This window comes from Sciurus vulgaris (assembly GCF_902686455.1).
Source record: "Sciurus vulgaris genome assembly, chromosome: 7".
Lineage (NCBI taxonomy): Eukaryota > Metazoa > Chordata > Mammalia > Rodentia > Sciuridae > Sciurus > Sciurus vulgaris.
Window position 1 is genome coordinate 54,002,285 of NC_136467.1, and position 19,444 is coordinate 54,021,728.

The window sequence follows — 19,444 nt, forward strand, 5'->3', positions numbered from 1 at the left end:
AAGAACATTTATGGTCAGGCGCAATGATGCATTCCTTTAATTCCAGTGGCTCAGGAGGCTGAGGCAGGAGGATCATGAGTTTAAACCATCCTCAACAATTTAGCAAAGCCCTAAGCAACTCATGGAGACCCTTGTGTAAAAATAAAATATAAAAAAGGGCTGGGAATGCAGCTCAGTGTTTGAGTGCCCCTGGGTTTAACTCCTAGTACCAAAAAAGCAACAATAAAAATGTAGTAGTCAGGCTGGGGAGATAGCTCAGTTGGTAGAGTGCTTGCCTCTTAAGCACAAGGCCCTGGGTTCAATCCCCAGCACCGCAAAAAAAAAAAAAAAAAAAAAAAAAAAGTAGCAGTCATTTAGTTGATGTAGTCATTTTGTAGTAGAACACCAAAGGTTTCATTTGCTAAACAAATTCCTTTACTCATAAAACATTACTATCATCAATAGCACATCTTAATATATAGGAGACATATGAATTTATCAATATGGTATTTGGAGGATGTTTACAATTGGATCCATGAGCTTACAAACTGCAACCACACAGGGATCTAGCCCTAGTATCTCCATGGATCCCCAAAGAGAAATGGTTCAATATTGTGTACACAGACAGGGCTGACTGACACATCTATGATATTCCAGTATGAGAGCTATCTCTCTGTTTGGCTCTCAGAAGTAACTGGCTTCCATTGCAGGATGGAGAGGAGTGGGACAATAGTTATGGAGTTTCAATCCTGTACAGATTCTTTTCTAGTATTACCTACATTTCCTATATATCCCAACTGATTCAATTCACTGAGATCACCAATCTTAGCACAAAAATTAGATTTGATTTGTTCGAGTCCAAAAATCAGTGGGAAGGCCTCCAAAATCAATAAAGAAAAAATTTAAAGATCAGATGAAACAGCCATAATCCTCAATTTTTCTTCACTGGTTCTAAGACTCTCTGAGATAATGGGACCCTACTTTAGTTATCATTCAGTTCGGTACCTAAGCAGAAACAATGGAGCAAAAAGCTACACCTGCATATCCACTCCCAGTGTGAAGGACATAGAATCACAAAGTTCAAGAACAAAAGGTCTGCCACTTAGTATGGCATCTGGACATATTAACCTTTCTTTTCTTTTTTTTTTTTTTGGTACTGAGAATTGAACCCAGAGATGCTTAACCACTGAGCCACACCCCTGGCCCTTTTTACTTACTGATTTATTTTTATTTTGAGACAGAATCTCACTAAGTTCCTGAGGTTGTTCTTGCAACCCTCCTGCCTTGGCCTCCTGAGCTGCCTGAATTACAGGCCTGTGCCACTGTACCAGGCACAAATTAACTTTTCTGAGACTTTTATCATCAGAGACAATAAAACCTCCTACGAAAATATGCAAGGGCTTTATGTCATATGTGAGTAAACCATGTACAGTGTCTGGCACAAGAAGAATTTTTAAAAAAATTTTTTACATCAATGGAAATAGTTTTCTTAAAAATTTAAAACACATTCTTATAGCCAGGCATGGTAGTACACACGTATAATCCCAGTGGCTTAGCAGGCTAAGGCAGGAGGATCACAAATTCAAAGCCAGTCTCGGAAATTCTGCAAGGTCCTAAGCAACTTAGTGAGACCCTGTCTGAAAATAAAAAATAAAAAGGGTTGGGCAAGTGGCTCAGCAGTTAAGGGCCCCTGGGTTCAATCCCTGGTACCAAAAATATAAAAAATAAGAATGTTCTTATGGTCAGGAATGGTGGCACACATTAATCCCAGTCACTTGAAAAATTGAGGCAGGAGGACTGCAAGTTCAAAGCCAGCCTCAACAACTGAGCAAGATCCTGTCTCAAGATAAAAAAATAAGAAGAAAGGGAATGTAGTTCAGTGGTATAATACCCCAGGGTTCAATCCGCAACCCCTAGTACTGCAAAAACAAAACAATCACAAAACAATAATTTAGAAATCACAAGGGAAGCCTATAATACACTAAAAATAATAAAAAGGCAAAAAATCAAAGCACACTGCTAGAGAAAGTCACTTAACCACAGAGGGGTAAAAGAAAAGATCTAGCAGGTACAATGACACATGCCTGTAATCCCAATAGTTTGGGAGGCTGGGACTGGAGAATCATGAGTTCAAAATCCAGCCTCAGCAACTTAGTGAGGCCGTTACCAACTTAGCAAAATCCTATAGATCTCAAAAAAAAAAAAAAAAAAAAACAAAAACCCCAGCTGGGATGTGTCTCAGTGGTTAAGTGCCCCTGGGTTCAATCCCTGGTACAAAAACAAAAGAGATCTGAAACAAGCAAGCCTCCATTTGACAATTAATCATGTGCTTTAACATGTAATTCAATTTTAAAAAAATTCTATCAATATACTTGTACATTTATTAGCAATAGTGGAATATAAGACCTCAAGAGATTGATGCAAAATAGCTTGAAGTCAAGAGTTGAAAGCCAGTCTGAGAAACATAGAGAGACCCAGTCTCAAAATAATAAACAGGGCTGGGGCTATAGCTCAGTTGGTTGAGTGCTTGCCTCACAAGCACAAGGCCCTGGGTTCAAATCCCCAGTACTGCAAAAAAAAAAAGGATGGAGATTATATACACACACATATATGTATATACTTTATTATATGTGTGTGTATATAAATAATATTTTATATATATATATATATATAAAACTACATCCCTATTACTGGAACTGAAGCTGGTTTCAAACTTGCAATATTCCTGCTCTAGCCTCTTCGTGGTTAGGATTACCAGTGTGCACCACTGTGCTCGGTTATAGTTGTATTTATGAAACAATAAAGTTCTTATTCCCCCATATCAAAATTATCTTACAAAGGATGATTTAATTTAAAAAACTCTCAAATTAGGGGTATAACATCAATTAGCCTTGAATAATCATTTACATATTCTCTTGAATCAGAAAAAATATTGTACTTACCAGTGATGTCTGATCCTCAAATGGTCTTGTAATATTTTTCCTAAAAATATTAAAAGTGACCCAAAATTTAATAATCTTGATAAGTAAATCTAATTAATATGTAAAATATATATTAAGATGATTTAAAAAACAGAATGGTATCCATATTTATTTAGTGTCTGTTACATGCCAGGCAGTGTTCCAGGATTTAGGGATGCTAAAATATTACATGAAATAAGATACCTGCTTTCACGGAGCAAATATTCTAGTAGAAAAATAGGTTCAAAAAGTAATAATTATTATAACAAAAATAAAATAGGGTATTGTGTTAGTGTGAAGAGTGGAACAACAATTTCAGCTGAGACATGATCAGTGAGTTAGGCACAGAACTTTTAAGGTTAAAAATATTCTAAGAGGGGCCAGACGCAGTGGCCCATGCATATAATTCCAGAAACTCAGGAGGCTGAGGCAGGAGGACGGAAAGTTCAAGGTTAGCCTCAGCAATTGAGCAAGGTCCTAAGCAACTTAGCAAAACTCTGTCTCAAAAAACATTAAAAAAATCATTCCCTAAACACTACTTCATAACAACCACATACATGGTATTTACATTGTTTTAGGTATTATAAGGAACTTAGAGATGATTTAAAGCTCATGGGAGCATGTATGTTGATTCTGAGCAAAACCCACACCATTTAATATATAAGGGATATGAACATTAACAGACTTCAATATCCAAAAGGAGTCCTGGAACTAGTCCCCAACAAATAATGACAGTTAACTCTATTTGCAGTCTTTACCTAGTCTCAAAGTATCTCTTTCAAATACTTACCAACTACAAAGGGAAAAATAGTTAACTTTATAGTGGAGAAACCCAGTAGACACCACTTTAACCAGGTTAACACTACCAGCATAAGACATATTGACATCATATGTATTTCCTAGTATTTTATTTACTGAGAAAAGCATATCACTTTCATGGTATTCTTGACCAAAAAAACATAACCTCAATCTACTGATAAGAAAACCCAAGACAAACCCAAATTGAGGGCTGACTAGTACTCATCAAAAGTGTTAAGGTAGGGCTGGAGTTGTAGCACAGTGGTAGAGCGCTTGCCTAGCGTGCGTGAGGCACTAGGTTTGATTCTCAGCACCATACACAAATAAATTTGAAAAATAAAATAAAAATCCATCAACAACTAAAAAAAAAAAAAAAAAAGTTAAGGCCACCAAAACCAAGAAAAGACCGAGGAACATCACAAATTAGAGAGGACAGGCAAGTGATAACTCAGTGTAATGTGGATCCTAGAAGAGAAAAGGGATATATTAACATTACCATACCAATGTTAATTTCTTAGCATTAGGGCTATGCAAGAAAGGAAAAGCTGGGTGAAAGATATATAGAAACTCTCTTTTTGCAACTTTTCTGTAAATCTGTAATTATTTTAAAATAAAAAATATACATATGCTATATACTCACAGATTATGATTACAACTGTATAAGCACATTTGACACAAATGAGAAAACAAACCAGAAAGAAATATAAGTCACTTAATTTACAGCCTTGCTAAATTGCTGGGGCTGTCCTCAAACTTGGACTTCTCCTGCCTCAGCCTCCCAGGTCACTAGGATTATAGTAGGATTATAGGCACAGGGCACCATGCTCAGCTGGAATGACAGTGTCTTTTTACATTAAAAAAAAAAAAAAATTTCCCTTCCAAATCTTTCATAAAGTGGTTGTTACTTTTACAATGGAACAAAATAATTTAAAATAAATTTTTTAAAGATCATGACTTACTTTTTATACAGAACGCCGTACGGTTTTTTCAGTGCATACTGTAAAACATAATTTATAGCTTTTAAAACAAAACATTCTGAAAAGCAGAAATGAAAATAAAGCGTTGTAACATGCATTCTACAAGATTGCTCTGGTCACTGAATTCTATTCTGTTGTCTTTTGTTTGGCTCCCTTTTGATCACTTAGAATAACTTGTAACATGAGCTTAATATTCTTAAACTAGATTTTCCTTATTCAAGGTATCCATCCCTTTCAATAGTCGATTCAACTTAAATAATTTCCTTCATTTCTTTAAACTCTACCTACTCTATTCTCTCTTTAAGTAAACAACCTGGAGTAGAAGAGCAAAAGATAACAGAAAAATAAATCCCATCTTAAAGCACTGATACAACTGAAATAACTTTGGAGATATAAGAACTCAGCAAAATCACAATTATGACAATCAAAATACTAGCCAGAGTTTATTTCATTTATTTTTGCAGTGCTGGGGATTAAAGCTTGGTGCTTTTGCACACTAGGCAAGTGCTCTACCACTAGGCTATGTACCCAGCCCTTAAACACAGCCATTAAAAAATTACTGCTGCCAAGTGCTATGGCACACACCTGTAATCCCATCAACTCAGGAGGCCAAGACAGAAGGATCCCAAGTTCAAGGTCGGCCTCAGCAACTTAGTGAGATCCTGCCTCAAAATAAAAATAAAAAGGCCTGGGGAATGTTGCTCAGTGGTTAAGCATCCCTGGCTTCAATCCACAGGACCAAAAAACAACACAAAACAAAAAACTGCTGTTATCCAACTCTCTTCCTTGTTCCCCCCACTTCTTTCCACCAATTCACTAATAATCACTTATTACCTGTATGGCCAGTACTACTCTATCAAAAAGAATAGCAAAGATATAAAGCACTGCCTTGCATTAGAAAAAGGGATCAGTGAGGGAAAACATTGGAAAATAAAAGGAAATGATTAGTCATTAGCTATAAGAGCTAGTAAATAAAGAACTCACATGGGTTGGGGATATAGCTCAATGGAGAGCACTTGCCTAGAGTGAAAAGAAACTCACCAGTGAAATAGACCTTCTGAAGTACCAAAACTCTTGAAGATTCTTCTTATCCAAATGTTTCCCTGTCTCAGAGTAATGAACATTACTATCTTTTCTTGACTACACAGTCATCATTATGCATGGTAACTACTGTAATAATCTGTAATACTGTGCTATTAGAGCTTAAATATGTAGGGATCACAGGGTTGACAGGATAGTGTTCTACCAAAACAATGACATTTGGGGGCTGGGGCTGTGACTTAGTGGTAGAGCACTTACTTGCCTAGCATGTGTGAGGCACTGGGTTTGATTCTCAGCACCACATATAAATAAATATAAAATAAAGATAAATCAACAACTAAAAAATGCATATAAAAGACATTAGTTAAAAAAATGACATTCAGAAACATATCAAAAAAGGATGAGCACAAATTAGGATTTAGATATCTGAATTGACTATCATGTTTAATATGCATAGAAAGTTTAGTCAATTTCAAAAACATGTTCAATTACTTACTTGATTTAACTCAAAGAATCTATCAGCTGTATTCAGACTTAAATACTCAACTACCTACAGGTATCTCCATGTGGTATGCCTCCTTCATTGATGAAATACCCAATACATGGGGGGGGGGGGGACACGCGGGCAGTACCAAGGATTGAACTCAGGGGCACTCAGCCACTGAGCCACATTCCCCAGCCCTATTTTGTGTTTTCTTTAGAGACAGGGTTTCACTGAGTTGCTTAGCACCTCAGCAAGAGCTGGCTTTGAACTCACGATCCTCTTGTCTCAGCCTCCCACGCTGCTGTGATTTCAGGTGTGCACCACTGCACTTGACAGGAAAAAGTTTTTTATCTTCCCTATTTAAATTAGCTGTTACAAAATGAGTATTATCACTTTTCCCTGCAAACTTGCCACACTTTTTACATTCTCCAGTTAGCATTACTGCTCAACAAGCGCTCAAACCAGAAACCTGGGAAGGTGTACTTCTCACTAATGCCCAGACTCTTTCACCCTCAACATCTATTCTGTGATCAATCCTCATTTTCACTATCACTACCACCAGACTCCAGGTCCTCTTTAGAGGCTAATAGCAATGATGTGGTTGCCCACATTTGCTCTCAGGCCTTTCTAATCAAGTCAAGAAAATGAACTGATTAACTCTCTTATTTAAAATCTTTCAATGACTCCACAGGGCTTTTGGAATAAAATTCAAGCTCCATGTTAATAGGTGATCCCTGACTCTTACGGCTTCACACAGTATATCTCTTTAGCCAGTCCAATTATTTGCAGTGCACCAAATGCATCATGTTCCTTTCACACCCACTTTTGCACAAGACTCTCCCTCTCTGCCCTCTGGCTCCAACTGCTCCTTCAAAATAAAGCTTATGTGTTATTTCTGGGAAGCACATTTCATATGTGGGTCCATCCAAGTGATATGAACTATCTCCCCTGCTACCATGTGCATACCTCCAGCACAGCATTTAACTCACAATATTTTAATTTTTCACATATGTCTCCCACTAAGTTCACTAAAAAAAAAGTACTATGTTTTACCTATTATTCCCAGTACCCAGGACAGTAAATGGCATTGTTAAATGAATAAATACATAATGATGTTCAATTGTTTCACTTTGCAAATCAAACGTGTTCCTAAAAGGGCTGGTGTTGTAGCTCAGTGATAGAGTACTCTTTGCCTATCGTGTATAATCCCAGATTCCATTTCTAATGCAGTGAGATGAAGAAAAAAGAAAACAGGGTTAAGATATGTTCCTAAAATGTGTGTAAACCAAATTCTTGTAATTAAAACTAGTTTAAATTTACTAAGGGAACTACTTACTTTAAGGAAAACCAGTAGTCAGTGAAGTGGCAAGGCACATAATCTCCAATTTCAGATTTTCTCCAAGGCAAGTAGATCTTAAGACAAGGCAAACTTACCTACGTATTTCTCCAGAAGCCCAACCCAGTATGCCCAAAGTTTCTAAAATGACTTCGGTACCATTTAAACATTAAGTGTAAATACATACCACATCTTTAAGTACTTGTGTCACTGTTATATTTGCATTTCCCCCTTTAATCAGCATGGCATTTTTAATATTTTCACTGAGCTTCGGTTCTCTCTTCTCAAGGAATCTCTTGGCCCTTTTTGTTTTGGGTTTTCTGTTCAGAAAAGCATAAATTATAACAATGCAAACAATTTCCTCATGTTGCAAAATCAAGACTTAAATGAGAAAATTCTAAAAAGTCAATAAAGACATTACATTCATACATTAATAGTATTCCACCATTAAACAAAATCTCATATTTTAAAGAGCTATTAGTAAAAAATATTCTATTAGTATTAAACAAGTGCTTTATTAGCTTTTGGTTTTCTTTAAAAAGCTTTCTTTTATTTCAATATCCCCAGAATTCTTTTATTATTGTTGTTTTCTAAATCTTTTTTTTTTTTAATTTAAAGAAAATTTTTTTAGTTGTAGATGGACACAATACCTTTATTTTTTTATGTGGTGCCGAGGATCAAACCCAGTGACTAACACGTGCCAGGCAAGCACTCTACCGCTGAGCTACAACCCCAGTCCTAAATCTTTTTTATTTATTTATTTATTTATTTATTTATTTATTTATTTATTTAATTAATTATTTTCTTGGTACCAGGGATTGAATCCAGGGTTGCTTAAAAACCAAGCCACATTCTCAGCCCTTTTTGAGACAGGATCCCACTAAGGGCCTCTCTAAATTGCTGAAGCTGATTTAAACATGAAATCATACTGCCTCAGATTCCAGAGACACTGGGATTACAGGCATGCACCTGCAATCCCAGTTTTTTGTTTTTTTTTTTTTTTGTTTGTTTGTTTTTAATTAAAAAATAAAAGACTAGACAGGCATGATAGTGTATACCTGTAATCCCAGGTAGGAGGATTACTAGTTTCTGAGGCCAGCCTGGGCAACACAGCAATACCCCAACTCAATTAAAAATAAATTGGTAAATAATGGGCTCAAGCAAACAATGTTATTTTTACTCCTCCCCCCGCCCCAAATTTAAGGTAGACAAACTATACCCTGTACCCTAACTGCATATCAACTGCTGATCAACCTGTGGATATTTACTAAAGTTAGATAGGCTAATTACTGCTTATTTTTCTTCCAGGCTTAAGATCACAGTGCCTATCAGGAAGTATATACTGTCTCACTCCAACATCACTGCTGAGAAAGTCTACATTACTACTGCCAAAGAATAATCATTGACACTTTTTATAGAGTAACTTTATATGTTAAGACAATCTTCACCACAACTCTAAGAGACAGGTACACTTAGACATTCACTTTACATATAAAACAAAGACTTGATAAGTCATCTTCCCAAGGCCACGCAGCTATTAATTAGGTCCATCTTCAAAATGAACTAGACTAAAAACTCATCTAAGACAATTACCTATGAAACAAGAAGGGAAAATATATTCCTTATTCTGATTTTATGGTGTGACAATAAGACTACCATGTTTTGTTTTGCTTTTTGTGGTATGGGAGATTGATTCCAAGGCCTCGTTCGTGCACTTTACCACTAAGCTAATAACCCCAGCCCAGGAGTACCATGTTTTTATACGTTTTTTTTTTTCAAAAAAGTGTTTTCACCTTTGCCTCCTTTAATGGTGAACATCAGAGGTGAGCATCTTGCTTTCAAACAGTTCTGTGCCATCCACTGAAAGAATTCCTCCTTTCTTAAATACCTATGACCCTCCCTCCTCTGGTACTATGAATACTTCAGGAAGAAAAAGAAACAAAGAACATACATAACTTCAAATTCTCATGTAAAATTAAGGCTAAGGCAGGAGGAACAGTTGAGCCCAGGAATAAGAGACCAACCTGGGCAACATAGTGAGACCAGGTTTACATACAAAAGTTCGGAACAGGATTAGAAAATATTTGCTTTTTTGTTGTTGTTTAAAGCTATGTGAAAGTTTATTCTTTCATATATTACTTACTCTTCGTCTCTTAACAGGTCTCAGGAGACTAAGAGAATAAAATTTCCAGGAGCTGTATGATGAATGAATCCTTTCTTATATTTGGTACTGAGAATTGAATCCAGAAGCAGTTCACTCATTTTTATTTTGCAGAGGCACACACCTGTAATCCCAGCGGCTCGGGAGACAGTTCAAAGGAGGACAGAGAGTTCAAAGTCAGCCTCAGCAAAAGCGTGGCACAAAGTAACTCAGTGAGACCCTGTTTCTAAATAAAATATAAAATAGGGCTGGGGATGTGGCTCAGTGGTTGAGTGCCCCTGAGTTCAATCCCCGGAACTCACTGCCCCAAGAAAATCCTATTTTGAGAAAAAGGTTGCCCTGGCTTGCCTTTAATTTATAATCCTCCTGTCTCAGTCTCCAGAGTTGTTGGATTACAGGTCGTGAATCTTTTATAAAGTTGCATAGGAGGGACTGGGGATGTAGCTCAGTGGAGAGTAGCTTATTTAGCCTACCATGCACTGGGTCCTGGGTTTAGTCCCTCCCCACCCTTGGTTAAAAAAAAAAAAAAAAAATTTAAATTTTTTTCTCCAGATAAGATAAAATGTCACATACCTTTTTAATCATTTACCGGTTAATAAACATACATATTATTTACTAAATCAAGAAATATGTAGTGTGACTCAGGCATGGTGACGCATGCCTGTAATTCCAGTGATATGGGAGCTAAGGCAGGAGGATTGCTAGTTCAAGGCTAGCCTCAGCAATTAGCAAGATCCTCAGAAATTCAGTGAGACCCTGTTTCAAAAAATAAAAGGCTGGGGATGTGGCTCAGTGTTTAAACTCCCCTGGGTTTAATTCCTGGTTTAAAAAAAAAAAAAAGAAGAGAAGAGAAGAGAAGAGAGAGAGAAGGAAAGGAAAGGAAAAGACAAGGTAAATTTTTTTTTTTTTTTTTTTTTGCGGTGCTGGGGATTTGAACCCAGGGCCTTAGTGCTTATGAGGCAAGCACTCTACCAACTGAGCTATATCGGAAAGGAAAAGAAGAAAGGAAAAGAAGAAAGGAAAGGAAAGGAAAGGAAAGGAAAGGAAAGGAAAGGAAAGGAAAGGAAAGGAAAGGAAAGGAAAGGAAAGGAAAGGGGAAAGGGGAGGGGAAGGGGAACGAAAGGAAAGGAAAAATGTGCACTGTGTCTTTATGGCAACAAGTGGTATATGCTCTACATTCTATATGGTTCGTTACTTCTCACTAATCAGCAACTAATGCAAAAAACCGCACGTGTTTTATTAGTTGTTTGTCCCTCTATTACATTAAAAGCTAGTCTTACTCATCATTGTAGTCCCAACATCTAAAGTTCTAGTAGGTGTGCAAAATGTCTAAATCAATGACTAAAAAGAAAATCACTTAGGTTACACATTTAACCTAGGCAAATCACAAGAAAAGCATTGCCAATAACAGCAGGAATATTTAGGAGCTCAATACACATTTTTGTAAGAATTTATAATAGATATCACTCCAGGATAACTCAGACAAGCATGCAAAGTGGGAAGGAAAAGAAAACGCTAATGGGCTGGCGTGTGGCTCAGTGGTAGAGCTCTTGCCTGGCATTTGTGAGGCCCTGGGTTCGATACTCAACACCACATATAAATAAATAAAATAAAAGACCCATTGACAACTTAAAAAATATTTTAAGAAAAAGAAAACGCTAATGAACATTTTCTACGTGCTGTAGCAAAGGTTTTACATACATTTCGCCAAACTCACAACTCTACGAAGCGCGACGATTACGATCGCTATTTTAGAGTAAAACGAGATTTAGGAGGTTTAATGGCAAAAGTTACAAAGCTTTATGCACGCTCCCGGATTGTCACCTAGATCTGGCAGGTTCTGAGGCCTGGGTTCTTAACCCCCTTCCTCTACCATTTTCCTCACACTTCACGAATCAGCCGTTTTTAGGTGGCCGGAATAAAAGCGGCCAACGTCTCCGTCCCTCCTCTCATGCTGCCGCTCTCGGTGGGGGCTTCCGGGCGCTCGGTCTCCCGGAGGCTGAACAAGCCGAGAGGGGCTGGCGAACCCACCGGTCCCCATCCAGGCACCGCACGCAAAGCGCTTTCAGAGAGCGCTCACCAAAAAGAGAGGGAAGCACAGGCAGTATCACTCTCCTAACAGGACAGCCTCTCCCCAACATTCTCGGGGCAGGGTCCCAACGCACTTACATAACTCGATCCAAGGCGTCCATGGCTACCGCAGCCCCAAACTGTTGAAAGATGGAAACGGCGCGGTTACGCCAGATAGGCGCGTGCACCGGAGCAGATGAAACCGGAAACTGCAGTGACGTAACTTCCTGAGGCAGCCCCTCCGGGGGCGCTGGCGGCCATCTTGGATTAGGTCGCTTTCTGTTACCTTGGATCCCTTGTTTCGGCTCTTTCCGGTAAACTTCAGGTGTGAAGTGATACTTAAAATGTCTTGTCCCTCAGCTTGATGTGCACGCTCGTGTGTATACCTGGAGTCAAGTATTTAGGGAACACAGGATACTAAAAAGGTTGAAAGCATGTGGATACTCATGTAGTAACCAAAAAGCTAATGTGAAATACCATTGATAAAATATTGAGCTCAAATAAGGCAGTTTTTTCCTGCTTCTGTTTTGTCGTGTTGGCGGCGGGGGGCATAGTCTCACTAAGTTACGGAGGCTGGCCAGGAATTCGCCATCCTCCTGCCTCAGCCTCCTTTGTCAATTATGTTACTGGCTATGACACGTGGTCCCCAAGACAACCGGTTTGCGAGTACAGTAGTTGCCTAGCATATAAAATGCATGCCAACATACTGCTGGCCGTATATATTCCCCAAATATTTTCATTATTATAAAATTCACGCCTTAATGTGTACTATTAAATGAGTTTTGTTACCTTCACAAAGATGTGCGACCATCACCACTAATATTTCATCACCTCAAAAAGAACCCCACCTCACCCACCCAGTAGTGTCACTACTCATTTTCCCCTTCCACCATCCTGGGAACCACTGAATTCACTTTGTGTTCCATAAATTAGATTTTTTTTTTCCAGTGCCGGTGCTGGGGATTGAACCTAGGGCCTTGTGCTTGTAAGGCATGCACTCTACCAACTGAGCTACATCCCCAGCCCTAGATTATTCTTAATATAAATATGTCTAGACACAAAGAGTGTGTGTGTAAATGTACTTATACAATGTGCCTTTGTGAGCTTGCAATTTCAGGGACTTCGGAGAATGAAGCAAGAGGACTGCAAATTTGAGGCCAGCATGAGACCCTGTCTCAAAGAGCTGTGTGGAAAGCAGACTGTGCTTTGCTCTGAGTTACTACGTGACATATAGAACAGCAGTTTTCAGGTTGTATCTAAACCTGTTACACCACTTTGTAAAGTAGTAATTTGCCGTAAGTGCTGACTACACCTTGTCTGTACAAGAAGAGTCACCATCTGCTTGGCACAATCTGCTAAGTTAATTGTGTTAGTAAGAATGACCACCTGTGAACTTAATGAACTAATCAGAAGCACATGAATGCATGGGATATAAAACTAATACTGGAAAAATGAGTACATGTGCTTATTGAACACACCAGACCACCAAATAATACAACCCCCTTACTTGAGGTCCATAGGAGAAGCACCCTCAGCTTGGACATTGTGGCAATGGCACCCTGACCCCATCACCTGGTCACTCTTCATGAGTCTTGCCCAGGAGAACCACCAGCAACCAAACCTCTGAATTTCTCCTTGGGTTTTAGCAGAGTGTAGTTTCTCCTGCCCATGATGGCCATGCAAGTTCCATTACACATGATACTATGCAACTGCCCTTGGCCTAGAATAAGTTCTTCTGTTTTAACAGCTCTGCACCCCGAACAAGTTCTTTGGCTGATTCACAATCTTATCTAACCACCTACATAGACTACTTGTATTCATATCTGCTCTCTGCCATTGCTCTCCTGAGATTCAGCCTTCTGAACCTCTGTGGTTGCCTTAACCCTTAATTCTTAACTTCTAATATCCATAACACTTAAATCACACATCCCTAGGTGGGATAGATATTAGAAATTGATTGGAATTTAAAAAACTTGACTGCCCAGCTTATAACTACCAGGTGACCCACTAGTATTCAGTGAACTACCACTTGATGAAAGTGAGGTAGGCTGTGAATTTGTTATTCAATAAATTCTGACACCGTGGAAAGATACAAAGTATTTCATCTATGTTAATGATGTTAAGTACACTCAACAATTGGGGGTGCAGCTCAATGGCAAAGCATCCCTGAATTCAGGCCCCAGTACAAACCAAACCAAACCTAAAAGCAGGATAAAATTTTGTTGTCTCTGGTTCCATTTTGCCTGTCTCCTCTCAGTCATTTTCTCTGGCAGTCACCTTAAAAGTCCAGAAACAATAAGTCTGTCACAAGATATTCAAACAAAATATGGCAGGATTTGGTGGAGGGCTGAAGGAATCTGGGATAGTTCTGGATTGGTGGCAATTTCTGACATGGAGTGAGAGGGAGGAATTTACTTGGGTTTGGATGTCATAAGGTGAGAAGAGCTTAGCAATGAGTGTCTTTAGGAATAGATAGGTGTAAGTATTTGATCTCTGTCATTTCTTGGCACTCAGTTCCCCAAATCCTTGTCATCGGTGAAGTAATTTTTCTTTTGGTATGCTAAGATAAGTAAGTAGTGGTTGGGGGCTCCTGGGCAGCCTCTAGATAGGGGATAGTTTCCAAGGAAATAAATGTGACTAAAAGTTTGAAACTTTCAGGGCTGAAAATGTAGCTTAGTGGTAGAGTACTTGCCACATGTAAGTCCTATGGCTCAATGCCTACCACTGCAAAACAAAAAGTAAAAAACAAAAAGACAGCTAAGCATGGCATGACTATAATCCCAGCAACTCAGTAAGACCAGCCTGGGCAATACAGCAAGACCCCATGGCCCCACCTCAAGAACAAAAACCAACCTTATGACCTCCAAGGATTGAAGACTGACTTAATTGCCTACGTTCAATGATTTAGTCAATCATGCCTACTAATGAAGCCTCCCCAAAGTCCCCTAAGGACAAGGTTGGTGAGCTTCTGGGTTGGTGAACACAAGGAGGTAATGGGAGAGTGGCCGGGAGAGGAAATGAGGTTCCACTTTGCTTCTTGTTATACAGCTGTTCTATCTGGCTGTTTTTGAGTTATGTCCTTCTATAAAAAACCTATAATAAAACTAATAAACTTTCTCAAGTAATTTCTGTGAGCTATTTAAGCAAATAATTGAAATTGAGGAGGGGGCAGTGGGAATATTCAATTAATAGCCAAGTCAGACAGAAGTTGTAGGGACCCATCACTTGGATTGGTATCTAAAGTGAGGAGGAGGCAGTCTTATAGGATTCAGCTCTTAACTTGTGGAATGTGACACTAATTTCAGGTGGACAGTATCAGAACTGAGTTAAATTTTACATGTGTAATCCCAGCAACTTGGAAGGCTGAGGCAGGAGAATTACAAGTTGGAGGCTAGCCTCAGCAACTTGGTGAGACCCTGCCCAACAATAAAAAATAAAAATGACTAGGGATGTGGCTCAGTGGTAAGGTGCTCCTGGCTCCAGTATGAAAAAAATAAACATCCCTTTCCTTAAGTCTCTCCTTTGAAATCTTAAAATTTAACCCTGGTCATTTTCTCTGATCTTCAATGAAACAGAAAGCCAGGTCACCTCTCTGGCAATAACTACTTTCCTGGTTGGTTACCAGCAGAGCAATCTAGGGAAGGAATCCTGGAGAGAAAAAAAAAAAAAAAATTGATCTCAGTTAATTGGACAAACCAGCCCAATCATGTACTTTGCCTTAACCATACCATCACCACCACTCTTAGCACTTTAAAAGTTTTTCATTTGTATTTATTCAACTTGGTTTTCTTCCTAACTCTCCAATTCCAATAACTTCCTTAATCACAAATCCACTTCAAAGGACTACATTCTTATAAAGTCAACAAACACTTTTACCTCCTACATCCAAGGCACTGTGGGAATACAAACATTACTACCACCCTTGAGTTTGTAGATCTGGATCAATTTCGAATTATTGAATTTTCTTCTCATAATGGGTTTTATCTATTTCTTTCTATACCTGTTATTGAATGTTAGACATTTTGAATTTTATTGGGTATTGGATATGTTAAAAAACATTTCCAAGTGTTCTGGAATGCAGTTATTTGGAAACAATTTGATCCTTTCAGGTTTTATTTTTAAGTTTTTGTTAGATGGGGCAAGAGCCACATTTAGGCTCATTTTATCTCACTACTGAAACAAAACCCTTCTAAGTGTTCTATCCCATGCTCATGAATTAGGTTTTTCACTCTGGTTGAAAACTGTTAAGCTCCAGGGATTGTTCACATGGCCCTTTCCCCTGCTCTGGTGATTTCCGAAAAACAGGTCATCAATTCTACTGGAGTTTAGAACCTTCTGCAGACCTCTGGAGTTTTCTTTCTTCTGAATTCTGCTCTGTAAACTCCAACTCTCTTGGTCTTTCTGGAATTCCTGTTCTATCTCCTCAACTCGAGGAAATCACTGGGCTTCATCTAGGTTGCCCCTCCCTACACTGTGGCTTGGAAACTATAGGCAGTATGCTGACGCAGGCATATGGCTCATCTCGTTTCCCTAATTTAAGCATCTGTTATGGTTTTAATATGAGGTATTCCCCCAAAAGCTCATGTGTAAGCAATGCAAGAAAGTTCAGGTGAAAATATTGGGTTTCGAGAGCTTGAACCTAATCAATGCATTAATTCACTGATATGGATCAAATGGGCATAACTGTAGGCAGGTGGGGATTGCTTGGAGGAGGTAGGTCACTGGGGACATGACTTTGGGGTTTATATTTTGTCCCTGGTGAATGGAACTGTTTCCTGATTGCCATGTTCTGCTCTGTCACTTCCCCTTCCACAGTGGTCCTTTGTCTCTCCTTGGGCCCAGTGCTATGAAGTTGGTTGTCAATGGACTGAAACCTCTAAAACCATGAGCCAAATAAACTTTTCCTTCTCCAATTGTTATTGTCAGGTCTTTGATCACAGTGGTGAAAAAGCTGACTAAAACAGCCTCAGATGTGACAGTATGGTAGACAACAAAAGCCTCCTAAAATGTCCATATCCTAATCCTTAGAACCTGTATGTTAATTAAGTGAATATAACACTTGCAGATGTTATTAATGATCTTTACATAAGATTACCCTGACTTTCCCAGGTGGGTGGGCCCTAATCCAACAACAAAGGACTTCATAAGAGAGAAGAATCTGGGCACTGTGGAGAATGCCTATAATCCCAGTAACCTGGGGAGGCCGAGGCAAAAGAACTTCAATTTCCAGGTCAGCCTCAGCAACTTAGCAAGATCCAATCTCAAAATGGAAAAATTAAATAGAGTTGGGATGTAGCTCTGTGGTAGAGCATTCCTGGGTTCAATCCCCAGTACCCTTCCACTACCAAAAAAAAAAAAGGAGAAAATGTGAAAGAAGCCAAGGTCACAGTGAGAGAGATTAAATGTACATTACTAGCTTTAAATACAGAGGAAGGGACAAGATAAGAAAGGCAGACAGCTGGAGCTGGGCATGGTGGCACACATCTGTAATACTAGCAACTCAAGGCTGAGGCAGAAGGATCAGATTTCAAGGTCAGCCTCAGGAACTTAGTGAGACCCTAAGCAACTTACAAGACCCTATCTCAAACTGAAAAATTAAAAAGGTTGGGCATGTAAAGCGCCCTAGATTCAACACCCAGTACCCCAAAAAGGAGATGCAGACACCTTTCCAAATTGGAAATGACAGCCTCACCTAAAGTCTCAGGTATTTTGATATAGCAACAGAAAAGGGACTAAGGCACTCCAGTAATAACAGAAACGGATCATAAGTGTAGCTTTGAGATCTTTGCAATAAGAAACACCACAATTAAGGAATCCCAAAGCCTGTGTTTGTGTGTGTGTGCGTGTGTGTGTGTGTGTTGTTTTGTGTGGTGCTGGGGGTTGAACCCAGGGCTTTGTGCATGCGCGGCAAGCACTCTACCAACTGAGCCCTTTACAATGGGCATTTATAGTACTTGTCAGTCTTCCTTGTCCCGATATAGTTTACCAATAGTAGTCTTTTTTTTTTTTCCTTTTGGAGTGCTGTGGGTCAAATCTTATGCATGCTAGGTAAGCACTCCACCACTTAAATTCCTAGCCAAGGAGTCATTTTTAATTATAAATAATATTACCAAATATCACAGCTGACATTCAATTATTATCTTGTCTTGTGAGTGTCCAGAAAAAGAGTGCTGTAAGGTAAACTCAAATTTATTTTTCCAGGGAGAAACGAAATGGTTTTAGTCACCCTTTAATCATAACTGTTGAGGGCAGTGCCATAGTATTAGAATCCAGTTTCTTTTCTTTTTTTTTTGGTACTGGGGAATAGAACCCAGGGGCACTTTACCACTGAGCTACATCCCTAATACTTTTATTTTTTTGAGATGGTGTCTCTCTAAGTTGCTGAGGCTGGCCTCATACTCATGATCCTTTTGCCTTAACCTCCCAAGTCCTTGGGATTATAGGTGTGCATTACCAAACCCAATCTCAGTTTCTATCTTGTTTCTTTGCCCCTAATGATTTCTATTTCCAAGAACTTTGCTGGGGCTCAAGCCACCACAGCTATGTTTCAGCAAGAAGAAAAAGATAAACCTACACACTTCCCTTTATGCCTGAGTCAAAATATCACTGAAAACTTCCAAGTCCAAGTCAATGGCCATGACTTTAGTCATATGACTACATGTATCTGCAAGGAAAGCTGGGACACGGCTAGTCTGAATAAATTCTGGGATTTTGTTACAAAGAAAAAAAGGGAGACTGTAATCCCAGTTATTCCAGAGGCCAGCCTAGGTAATTTAGCAGGACTGTTTCAAAACAAACAAAAAAAGGGTCAGGGATGTGGCTCAGTGGTAGAGCACTTGCCTAGCAAGTGCAAAGCCCTGGGTTCAACCTCAGTAACACACACAGACACACACACAAAGAAGGGGGTTGGGGGGAACAGATATTGGCTCAGGCAATTAGCAGTCTCCCTGTCAATAATTATATTTCCATCAATTTTGAGATGTAATTAATAAAGTGTGTTTTAACTTATTAGTATTAGGATAAATGTACAAATTGCTGGTTTCATAGTCAGAAACAATCAAGTATCAGCAATTCCATACATCTCAACCTATAAAGAAGTATAAAAGTTTGTGAATAATTTACTTTAAATAGTGGGACTGGTGGTATAGATCAGTAGTAGACAGAGCATGTGCTTAGCACGCCCAATATTCTAGGTTTAATCCCCAGCACAATACATACACCTAAAAACAAATAACAAATTAGAGTGGAGCAAATCTAGGTAACTGCTATAATAAAGATGACGATTATGGCTGAATTCCAGTAAAACTTAAGGATGCCTTTATTTTTTCAAGTGCTTAAGGCACTTAAATCTGTTCCTAAAATACTGTAGTAAACTGAAAATGGATCCCAAAGATTACCGTGGTTTTATTCCTGTTTAAGTTACATGGCAGGGCTGGGGATATAGCTCAGTTGGTAGCGTGCTTGACGCATAAGCACAAGGCCCTGGGTTCAATCCCCAGCACCGCAAAAAAAAGAGATACATGGCAAAAAGGACTTCAATATTTATTAGTTTTTGGTACTGGGGATTGAAATCAGGGATACTTTACCACTGAGCTATATCCCCAGCCCTTTTGTTTTGAGACAGGGTCTTGCTAAGTT

General features: G+C 38.9%; 1 protein-coding gene across 1 annotated transcript in view; it reads right to left on the minus strand.

The window, feature by feature from the left end:
- Positions 1-12,029, minus strand: part of RPF2 (ribosome production factor 2 homolog) — a 52,476-nt gene extending 40,447 nt beyond the window's left edge. Inside the window, exons 1-4 of the mRNA XM_079149186.1 lie at positions 11,906-12,029; positions 7,763-7,895; positions 4,697-4,734; positions 2,922-2,961 (exon numbers count right to left, since the gene is read on the minus strand). Coding sequence (XP_079005312.1) covers positions 2,922-2,961; positions 4,697-4,734; positions 7,763-7,895; positions 11,906-11,928 — 234 coding nt within the window. The 5' untranslated portion in view covers positions 11,929-12,029. The remainder of the gene's footprint in view (positions 1-2,921; positions 2,962-4,696; positions 4,735-7,762; positions 7,896-11,905) is intronic.
- Positions 12,030-19,444: the final 7,415 nt, after the last annotated feature.